Source organism: Embiotoca jacksoni, unplaced genomic scaffold (assembly GCF_022577435.1).
Source record: "Embiotoca jacksoni isolate LCO1_2020_lvr unplaced genomic scaffold, fEmbJac1.0.p SCAF_5, whole genome shotgun sequence".
In the NCBI taxonomy this organism is placed as follows: domain Eukaryota; kingdom Metazoa; phylum Chordata; class Actinopteri; family Embiotocidae; genus Embiotoca; species Embiotoca jacksoni.
This window is the reverse complement of record NW_027185403.1, coordinates 9132929-9143963: the sequence shown is the minus strand read 5'-3', so window position 1 is coordinate 9143963 and position 11035 is coordinate 9132929. Positions and strand designations below refer to the sequence as shown.

The following is an 11035-nucleotide window of genomic DNA, read 5'->3' as shown; positions in this document are numbered from 1 at the left end:
TCACTTCCTGGAGTCTCAGCTGGTTGCCTGGTAACTGCTCAGAGGCAATAGTAAAATGGTGAAAAGTATTTTTTACATACATTGAATAAACCAGATAATCTGCTAATTACTGAGCTTTATCAAACTCTAACTACAAACATAACCATATTTTACAAAAATATTTACTTTAAGGATTTTACAAAACTAGCTCATGATTTTTGGTAGTCAGGACTAAACATATCATGGGGTTGGTCTTTTCATGTTATTAGAAACAAATGAATTATCCATGCTGTTGTCAAAATAATGGGGAATTTACATAGGCCTGCTAGTCAAGCTTATATGAACAGTTACATGCAGACAGTGACCAAGTCAAAGAATAATAAATATATCACTTGATGATTTCTGGTAAAAATGTGAAAAAAACAACTCATGGAGTCAACTTTTGAGTTTGTTATGCAAGAGGACATTTACAGTGGGTCATAATTCCACAGAGTTGTTGAACTGGCAGTTATAAATGACTTCCTCTCTCAGCTTTTTCTATGAGAGATAACCACCTGCAGCAATGCACATCAAAAACTTTCATTGAGACCAACGTGATTACCCTCTCCATATTTCCGAGTTCCCATTTCATGGCAAATCTGTAGGCGTTTGCTCTCTATGCCTAAAAGCAGCTGCTTGGGTGGTCATGGGACATATTTAGTGTGTTTCCGGTGCAGGAACTCAACCAGGCCATTAGCAGGGAGAATTTCTCTGAAGTCGTCAGACTTTGATGTTGTGTGCCCACTAGCCCCCTCTCCCCCCAACTGTCTTTACAATTTTTCTTGCTTTTGTGTGTTTACGTGCCTTTCATTTGCTGTCACTCAGTCTTTGTCTGAACCCTCACGTCACCACTCCTCTCTCTCTCTTCACTGTCTCTCTCTCACCCCCGCATGGCTATGCTTGTCTTGGCCAAGGCTGCATATTGCCTTGTATGAGTTGGCGTGTTAGTTTGTGTGTTCTTGGCGTGTTGGTTGACGTTCAACCAACACACATGTTGTTTAGAAGATGAACTGAGACGCACACGCTGACGTCAGAGGGCCGAGGGAGAAAATGGAAAGGCTGAGAGAGACTTTCAGGAGGATAAAATGGATGCACTCTCTGCCATGGCATGCTAAATAGGGTTAAGGCTTAGAGTTAGGGTTGAGGAACAGTAGAATAGAATAGAATAGAATAGAATAGAATAGAATAGAATAGAATAGAATAGAATAGAATAGAATAGAATAGAATAGAATAGAAAGGCGTTTTGTTATTGATGTAACAGGGATTTATGTGTATCATTATGGTGATGGTGGTATGCCATTAAAATAGTGATAATATATGTAAATATTGCTTTGGCAATATTCTTTTTTTGTTTTTTTTTGTTCATGCCAATAAAAAACATTTAATGAAAAAAACCCAGAATATAATAGAATACAACATAGTTGTCAGTGCAGTGCTGCAGTCAACGTGACATCTGACCTATTGCGTCCATAATTGATGAACGGAATTTGCAGCATTGCTGCACTGGCCAGCTCCCATTGTCCAGCACTTGAAAACCTGAACCCCCAGGACAGCGAACCCCATGTATCCACTCAACAAAAAAAACAATAAGCAGCCAGTTTTAGTTGTTTTTCCGAGGTCTCCAGCACACCTCTGTCCATGTTAGGAGTAAAACTTTCAAGCATAGTAAAGCACAACCTCGTCTCTCGTGTTGGTGTCAGCAACTGCATCCAGCAAAAACGGCCCACGCTGAAATTCTCTGCAGCAGAATGATTCACTTTCTGTTGGCATTGGAGGGCAGATTGAGCAAAGGCACCTCCAGCTGCAGTTTGTATTTGGCAGCTGGGTTTCTGAAAGGTCTCCTCCAGCCATATCCTCTTGCATGTCGAATGTCGCCGCAGCCTTGGCCTCTCTGCCCTTCTTCGCCCGCAAGCTCAAAGATGCACCGCTGAATATGCAAGTCAGCCAAGACACTGTAATATGTCCATAACGTCCTCTGCACAAAGATTTTGGGATGCCCTTTCGCGATAGCTTGTTGCAACACAAGCGAAGAGAGCAGCATCTATAGCACGCCCCCTGGCCACCCTGACAGCTGAATTAGCCCTGGAGTTCTTCCTTGCTTCCAACTACATCACTGTACACATTAAATGATGGCACTGGTGTCAGAAGAACAACAGCTTTTGCAGCTGCTTCCCAGAGTCACAGAGAACATTGAACAACTGTTGTTGTTTTTACCACTGTATTCCTAAATCGGTAGGAGAGAAATAAGGTTGAAATTAGGCAAATCGGTCCTTTAAACATCATAACATACCTTCATAAGCTGAATAGAAAAAAACAATATGAAGATAAGATGCAAGTGAGCAGCAGACATACAAAAAAGGACTTGAATTTCTGAATGAATTATCTGCCTTCCGGTGATGCGCCCCGCCCCTGTATGTGTGTGTGCGCAAAAATATCCACGTGCATGCATGAGAATTTGGGAAGTGTGGAGGCAGCTGCTCAGTGCTTCCGGCCTTGAGTCACTTTGAATTAAAAGAGGAGAGCGGGGTGAAGACAGGGCACATCTGTCCAGTGATCTGTCCGTTCCTCTGAAGGTTTACACACAGCTAAAAATACAACAGAGGGCAAACACAGACTGGGAGCCAAACAAACTCTGGAGATTCAATGTATCTGTTTTGCTTGGACTGATTCAGAAAGGGTGAACGATGTAATTGCATGACAAGGACGACAAGAGTAAAAGTGATGATATGGCCAAGAAGTGTGAGTCTTGAGTTTGGTGTCAACAACAGAACAAAAGAGGAGTGCTCATGAGCGGTTGTGAGTCAGTCGCTGGGAGCTTGTATAGCTCATGTTTTTTTGGCACAGACGCAACTTGTGACGTCTTTTAGACAATTACTGTGTGTACCAAAAAATGTGACTGCCACATATATTGTGACCAAGACATGGACTGCTATTCCGGTAACACCATATTTGCTCTTGACTTTGAAGTACTCCAACACGTCAGTCTGTTTCTCTGCAGGGTTTTTCATCTTCTTGTTTGTTTTGTATGATGTCTTTCAGCTGTCCCTTACAAGTCCACGTTTGATTATGCAAATCATTAGAGAATATCGGAGAGCAACTTTTGGGACCTGCATTCATCTGTCCCACTGGTGACAAAGGACAATTCACAGATCCTTATTTGTAACAGACAGAAGGGAGGATTTATTAAAAAAAAAAGCTTATCTAGGTTTTAGCAGAATGCGGTGATGCACATGAGACCAGACAAAGTCTCTCAGGTCCTGACAAATTATCTCGGTCTTAAATGTATTTGTGGTTTAAATGTGTTCATTACAGCCAGCATTTTACAAAACTGCAATACCATTGATTGTAACTTTATTCATAAAATGTAAGTCTTTTGGTAGGCTCAACTGTAGACACTGCATCAGCTGACCGTCATCAGCCAAAGCATCTGGGATGTCTTTCCGTAAAGAGGAAGTACGATTTCTTATCGGTCCTGGCTATTGCGAATTTTGATACAGTTCTCACACAAAAGGCAGCAAAGTTGTTACAATTTGCAACACTTTGGAGTAGTTTTGGGAGTTGCCAACTGATCAATTAATGCTTTGTGTGAATGAAATAAATTAGCTTTCTGTAAATAAACAGGCAGCAAATAATCAGGGAGGCAGGTGGATAAAATGAGTGATCTTAGTGCCTAAACCAATCTTTAAATTTACATAAGATTTATTCTTTTGTGCAAACATGTGCATATTAGTGCCTGCAACCATTCAAGCACAAACATCCAGAGAAAAAACAAGATCTGTCTCTGGCTGAAAAGAATTGACGTTGGAAAAACAAATGTATTGAATAATCCAGAGACCATCCATTTGTTTTATCTTCAGAGTTTCTTCAGAAAGTAACACATGGCCAATTTATCACAATAAGCACCTTTGAAGTAGGCTACTAGTGTTCCTCTGGCTTTCCCCATCTCTTTCTTTAATGCACAATCTACAATCCAAACTGAAGTGTTGCGACACAGCACGCGACAAAACATAAAAATCTGGAACAATCATTCCCAAATTAATGAATATAACTAATTATAGAACAAATATAATCACAGATCTTCACAAATCAGTGTTTTCTCATGCTAACAAGTGTGTTAATTTATTGGGATGGTGTTATTGTAAAATTGGCCAACTGATTTATGATTATGCATGATCAATATTCTGCATCGTCAACATTTACAGTTATTAATGTATAAATAATCAATTCACGTGTTATATATAAAGGTGTTAATGCTCCAGAAAGGAAGACCTGAGGATTGAAGGTTTTGATATTTCAGAAGAAACCTATCCATTAATGGTTTCGTCCGTCGTGACGTAAACCCCTTCCCCAAGCATATTGGTACAGTCCACATGCGTGCGAAAGTTTTGCAAGAATGGCGTCCAAAGCAGGTGGGTGTGTTTTGCATGCATCCCGTGAACACAGCTACAGAATTTAGCTGCATTATACGCAGTGCGTTTTGCTTAGAGTTTATCAAGAGACGCTGTCTCCATATACAGTCTATGGTTACACCACCTGTCACAGCGGTTGTCACGTCATGTTTGAGTTAAAGTGTCTTGTGTAGGCTGAGAGCAGCCATGTTTTCTACCATTATAGCCAACAGCTGAGCAAATCAACCTCCCTAAAAAAAACAAAAAAACAGTTGATGTTTAGAGCATTTGAGTAACTATGAAAAGCCTTTCCACAATATGAAACCATCACGTGACAACATGTGTTGTGCAGGTCGTCGAGGGACGAAGCGCAAAGCGGAGGTAGAGGCACAGGAGGAGCATCCGTCCGTGGAGGAGGAGGAGGAGGACAGAGGAGTGGAGGAGAAGGGCCAGGAGGGTCAAAGGGTGGTCATTGAACACTGGTGAGAACAGTTGTCACATCGGAATCAGTGGAGAAGGAAGCACTCACGGCCTATATTTGAGTAAATGTAATGCCACCACTATTTACAAATAATGAATCACAAGGAAAACTCATGAAAACATTCATCTGGTGTCAGAAGTTCATGTGATAATGGAGAAGGAACGCCACCTTTTGTTCATGCATTAGTTTCGTAAGTACTTTAGATTGTCAGTGTGGAGCTGATTTTACCTTTCGTGTGTGTACATGGGTAGTTTCTTCTATCAATGTAACACTATAAACGGATGAACCACATTTATCTTCATTATTGATCTGTAAATTATGTCTGTTAAACCTTTCAGATGACGCATAACAAAATAAAACTACAGAAGCTGCGATCAATAAATGAGCAGGTTTTGTAGTTGAAAAATGATTTAAAAGATGTGTGTGATCATTAAAGTGGTATTTCCATCTACACAGCAGTTAACAACAAAGATCTTTGTGCAGCCTTAACTGTTCAAACCTGCAGGAAGGTTGACTGAATGTCCAGGTGAACATGTCATTAACATGCTCCTCCATGCCTATGCTGCGTGTCTGTCATTTTTAGGTGTTTTTCAAATTGTTTTAACTTGTTTTGTTGTCTTCAATGTTCATAACTCTCTGTGTTAAATTTGTAAAGATAATTTCCCCTTAATTTTGTGCAACAGAAGTTGGGCTTGCGTAAATGTTTTGCTTTACCTTGTGATCAACAGTCCCGCTCCTGGTTGAGCACAGATTTCCACCTGATGATTGCTCTGTTGTTCCGGCAGTAAAAGCTGACGAGTGTATGGGCGTAATGCTGAGGAGGTGAAATCTGCCCTCCTGGCCGCCCGCCCCGGACTGACTGTGATCCTTAACCCAGAGAAACCCCGGAGGAACAGCTTTGAGATCACTCTCCTGGATGGAGGCAAAGGTGAGGAGGATGAAAAGGCAAAGCCAAGTATAGCTCTTCTATTTTGGTTTCCCCAAGGGAAGTACATCACGCATACTAAAGTGTCACAATCACAGTTTTTGAGTTTTACTCATTTGTATTTTCTACTAAAATTACTTGCAAAAACACTTTTTCTAACCCTGCCTGCCGCTGCGCAGAATTGCAAACGTCAGACTTACCCAGAAAGGAATGAAACATATTTTTTTGCTACTGTTTAGTGAAGTTTCTCAAGTTTGAAAGGTTTCACGTCAATGAGAAATTTGAGGTGTTTTAACAACGGTCAAGTCTAACATTAAGTCTTGCCACAATGTAAACACAGCATCAATAAACCCTGCTTGAACAGTCAGCAGAAGGCTGTGTGTACAAGAAGTGCAGAACGGCCTCCATACAGAGGACGTTTTATCCTTATTTTCTATCTTGTTCTCACATGACATTGTTCTCTTCCGTCTCATTCCTGAAGACACATCTCTGTGGTCTGGGATAAAGAAGGGTCCACCTCGTAAACTGAAGTTTCCTCAGCCTGATGTTGTAGTTGCTGCTCTACAGGAAGCTCTGAATGCTGAGTAGATGCCCAGTGAAGGTTTGTCAAAGCTGTCGACAGAATAATACAATACAGAAAACACTAGATATAGAATTCAGCAGTGGCTGTACACTCGTACTAAATAAGTTCTTTCATCCAGCAGTAATAAATGGAAATAATGAGTGGAACGAAACTTGGGAACTCTGTCAAGAAAAACCGTTCAACTCTTTAGATTTGTATTTAAGGGAACCGTACATATGTTATTTTGAATAAGCTCTCTATGAATTGTGTAATTTAGCGGACCTTTTCCCGTTTTGTGTGCAGCCGAGTGTTCAGGAGATGTGGCCAGTGGAAGCAAAATGATGAGGAGTGACCAAGGAGGTGCTCTCAGTCCCTCCTCTGATGAACCGAGCTCCACCTGCTAACGTCTTCTGGATACATGGCGACACCTAGTGGGGCGTCTCCGAGCCAACACATTTCTCAGATGCACAGTCCTGCGGGTTTTGAAGTGTTTTCTCCCCTGTTTCTTAAAGTTTCATTATGCTTTTATATCTGTGTTTGGTAAATAATGTGTTTCTTAATTATTGTGTTGATGTTTTGTTTTTTTCCCTCTCTCCAAGCAGTCAGTTGTATTATGTTAAAGTGAAGAGGACTTTTGCCATACTTGACTAGATGACCTAAACATAAATTTGTTATGATAGCTCCGTTAACACATATCAATGTCTCAACTTGCTGAAACTTTTAAGACCCGAAATTATGAAAAATGTTCCTCTATGTATTAAAAGTACTTTAATCTACTCTGCATTGAACGCTTCTATTAATACTTGTAACTGAATCCCAACATGCCTCGTCAAAGAAAAATGTGTTTTTACTTGCGGCTAAAAGAAGTGCTGCAGTACGTTTTTAAATCGGTTATCTGACATATTGACCAAAACTGAATTTCCAAAACCTTCTACGTGAGTGTCCAATCTTCAAGTGAAGCGTACGTCCAATACTATTGGTTGTAAGGGATGTGACCTCATCATCGTGCGACCAGTCACGGCGGCCGTTCCTCGAGAAGGGGATTTATTTTCTGTCCACAATAGGACTCAAAATCACCATGTAAGTATGATATATTTTTAATAATCAATTGCTAAATTGATTTTTGGGTTTGTCTGACTATATGAGAGACATTTGCAGTATTTTGATGTTGTCCTTCCGCCTTCGCTCCTACTAATAAGGTTAATTTAGCAGAGGCCTGCTAACTGCAAGCGTGTTTGTTTGCCTGTGCTTTGCCAAATTTCGTTTATGCATGACAGATGCATCATGTGTGTCTTCTTACCTTCATCTGAACCGAACTGCATGTCTAACCAGTCGTCTTTGACGGTCTGCAGAGGGAACAGACTTTGGCAAAGAACCCTCGTCTCTTTAGTTAATTATGTGTTGCGCTTTGGCTGTGTGGGCACAGCTAAAGTTATTTTATGTTAATGTTCAAATTAATTACGTGTTTATTCATTTTTCTTCATGCTAACTACACTGTGCTGACATTTTGGCCCGTTTTCTTTTGTAAAAGAAACTTAATGGTTGAATAAAGTCTTGCAATAAAGCCTTTTACATGCATTTGTGAATATTATTAACTTTTAATAGTGGCAGTGATTGCTCATAAATGTTTAAATACAATATAAAAATTCTCTGAAGCGCCACAGTGTTCGAGACACTGTGACAATGACACAATTAGACTGATTTCGTATTTTAATCAACTAGCTACTCCCCATCACTGTGTTATATGCATTTTAAGTTTCTCTGTTCAGTGTGCTGCTGTTGTCAAATAATTACAAGCAAGTTTCCTTTGTCAGTCATGGCAACCGAAGGAGTGGAAAAGACGAGTGAAGATGCCCCGGCAGCCGGGAAGGCCAGCACCAGGTTTGACCTGGAAAAGGAGACTGAACTTCGGTTTGAGGTGGAGGCCGGGGAGGCAGCCGAGCAAGTTGAGCTGGAACTCCTCACGGGGATGGCTGAGGTGTTCGGCTCAGAATTGAACCGCAATAAGAAGTACACATTTGGACCAGGCTCTAAGATTGCAGTTTTCACATGGCAAGGTTGCAGCGTGAATCTCTATGGGAAGCCAGAGGTGAGCACCCGGAAGAGAGTCTATGCAAACGAGTAAAAGCTTACATGTGTCTGTTCAGTACATCATTGAGTTCGACAATGGAATATACAGTCGAATCGCAGCGTGCGGCTTTATGCGTTTCACTTGACAAACAAGACACTCGTCAAACCACCGTTTCTCTGTCATCACCACAGGTTGCTTATGTGTCAAAGGATACGCCCATGCTGCTCTACCTGAACACACACGCTGCTTTGGAACAGATGAGAAAACAAGCAGAGCGGGACAATGAGAGGGGGCCGAGGGTAAATTAGAATAAACACCCACTCCTTTTCGGACTTTTTTTTTTTTTTGTAAGCTCGTCGGATCCAGTAAATGCGTTTTGCTTTAACAATGATAATTAACGGACCCTCAGGTGATGGTGGTGGGACCTACAGACGTGGGGAAGTCAACAGTGTGCCGGCTGCTTCTCAGCTATGCTGTGAGGGTCGGCAGGAGGCCAACGCTGGTGGAACTGGATGTTGGACAGAGTGGGGTAAGATCATATTTAACTTAATAAAATAGCTGCATCTGACATTGAAATGATGATGCAAGCAGGGCGGATCGTCTCGGATTTATGTAAAGTAAAAGTACAGCATGTTTTATAGATACAGTATATCTTTTTTCAGCATAGCACTTTAATATGTTTATAGTCATTGAGGTTCTTTTAAGTCATTGTCATGTCAGAAGATACGGATTTTTGTACAAGACTGAAACAACTCATCGACATCTTGTTATTTAATAAAAAAAAATTTTTTACAATATTGATTGTCTTTGATGAAGGATGGAAGTCTTGGAGAAAGTCCATTAATTTCACCTTTGAATAATAAGTGAATTTCCTAATGCAGAGATCCAATGAGAGAAGTTATTTGTGCCTTTGTTGGTAATAAAACTATGAATAGAAGCAAGCATGTGAAAATTACAGTATGTCTGTTCATATTTTAAGGTGCTTTAAATGTAACACTGATATTACACAAACATTATCTCTGATGCACAAGAGGCTGCCCAAGTAGCAGCTGACATTTGTAATTATCCTCTTTACTGGTTGTAAAGAATGTGAACGCCAAACAGACAGAATGGTTGTGTTCATGTGATGCAGCGGTACTACCGAGCTGTACTGGTTAGTGTTACTGCAGGTGGTGTTTTCATTTTTCCATCAACATTTTCGAGCTGCGGCCTCTGGTTCCTGATCTCAAAGTTCCTTTGTAAAAGTGCCGCAGGCGTCAAATAAACCTCATATTCTTCCTCCCGGCATAAAGCGTAACAGAACATTCTGTCCCTCAGGTGTCTGTACCCGGAACAGTGTCGGCGCTGTGCATCGAGCGTCCGGCAGATGTGGAGGAGGGTTTCTCAGTTCAGGCTCCTTTGGTTTATCACTTTGGCTCAACCACTCCAGGGACCAACATCAAACTTTACAACAAGGTGAGATGAAAAGTTCCAGACCTTTCCGAACATAACGGTGTGAGGCCAAATGCTCACTGCCAAACTACACATTTTGCCTGTGTTATCATCAGATATTTATTTACCTTCCACTTTATTGTTCTTCTCTTATAAAGCTGACGTCATGCTTGGCTGACGTGTTTTCCCAGCGTTGTGAGGTGAACAGAAAGGCCAGCGTGGGAGGCTGCATCATCAACACCTGTGGCTGGGTGAAGGGCTCTGGCTACCAGGCGCTGGTCCACTGCGCGTCTACTTTTCAGGTGGACGTGGTGCTGGTGTTGGACCATGAGAGGCTCTACAATGAGCTCAAACGAGACCTCCCTCACTTTGTGCGGGTTGTGCTCCTACCCAAGTCCGGGGGAGTAGTGGAACGCTCCAAGGAGTGCCGGCGGGAGACTCGCGATGAGAAGATCCGTGAGTATTTCTACGGCTTCCGTGGATTGTCCTACTACCCTTTCTCTTTTGAAGTGCGTTTCTCAGACGTCCGCATCTACAAGATAGGGGCACCATCAATCCCGGACTCCTGTTTGCCACTGGGAATGTCTCAGGATGACACGCAGCTAAAATTGGTGCCTGTGACACCAGGGAGAGACCTCACGTATCATGTGCTGAGCGTGAGCAGCGCAGAGGACGGAGAGGAAGGTGCGAGAAAGGGTATCGTGGAGAGCCCCGTGTGTGGCTTTATAGTTGTAACTTACGTTGACACTCAGACACAGGTGATGAAAGTGCTGTCCCCATCACCCAGACCACTGCCCAGACACACTCTCCTCATTATGGACATCCGCTTCATGGATATGAAATGAAGCACAACCTCGGGGAAGAGGACTTGGGAAGAGGTGGGGAATACATTAGGGAGGAGTCCTGTTGGATTTTGTTTGTGGAGTTATCTTGTTTGTGCTTTGTAAGGACTGCAGGGAAAACGATTTAACTATTGTAATTGGGAGCAATTGTAAATTATTCCCCATTTTATCGACCACATTGTACAGATGTCTGTGGCAAGTGATGTTTTATCAGTGCAGAAATATTTTTCTTGATGACCTGTTTTGTAAACCTCCTTTTTCTCTCGAGAAATAAAATTTTTAATATAAAAAGTTATGTGTTTGTCCTATTTATACTA

The 11035-nt window shown here is 41.6% G+C and overlaps 2 protein-coding genes across 3 annotated transcripts; both read left to right on the top strand.

Moving 5' to 3' along the window:
- Positions 1-4364: 4364 nt before the first annotated feature.
- On the top strand, positions 4365-7150 carry selenoh (selenoprotein H). Of its 2 annotated transcripts, XM_069170645.1 has the most exons (5): positions 4365-4427; positions 4759-4888; positions 5673-5815; positions 6294-6413; positions 6678-7150. In XM_069170645.1, the coding sequence occupies exons 1-4, from the start codon at positions 4412-4414 to the stop codon at positions 6398-6400; spliced, it is 396 nt and encodes a 131-aa protein (XP_069026746.1). In that variant the 5' UTR covers positions 4365-4411; the 3' UTR covers positions 6401-6413; positions 6678-7150. The 2 variants fall into 2 exon arrangements, with proteins under 2 accessions (XP_069026746.1, XP_069026745.1); XM_069170644.1 differs by lacking the exon at positions 4365-4427 and having other exon boundaries at positions 4710-4888.
- A 90-nt stretch (positions 7151-7240) lies between these two features.
- On the top strand, positions 7241-11009 carry clp1 (cleavage factor polyribonucleotide kinase subunit 1). The gene is made up of 6 exons (XM_069170628.1): positions 7241-7454; positions 8189-8463; positions 8637-8744; positions 8855-8974; positions 9763-9900; positions 10035-11009. The coding sequence occupies exons 2-6, from the start codon at positions 8191-8193 to the stop codon at positions 10719-10721; spliced, it is 1326 nt and encodes a 441-aa protein (XP_069026729.1). The 5' UTR covers positions 7241-7454; positions 8189-8190; the 3' UTR covers positions 10722-11009.
- The last annotated feature ends 26 nt before the right edge of the window (positions 11010-11035 follow it).

Excerpts from the sequence above, each read along its gene's own strand:
- clp1 (XM_069170628.1), top strand. The coding sequence starts at position 8,191 with ATGGCAACCGAAGGAGTGGAAAAGACGAGTGAAGATGCCCCGGCAGCC. Across the intron at positions 8,745-8,854 it reads ACAATGAGAGGGGGCCGAGG|GTGATGGTGGTGGGACCTAC; the intron begins GTAAATTAGAAT and ends ACGGACCCTCAG. Across the intron at positions 9,901-10,034 it reads ACATCAAACTTTACAACAAG|CTGACGTCATGCTTGGCTGA; the intron begins GTGAGATGAAAA and ends TCTCTTATAAAG.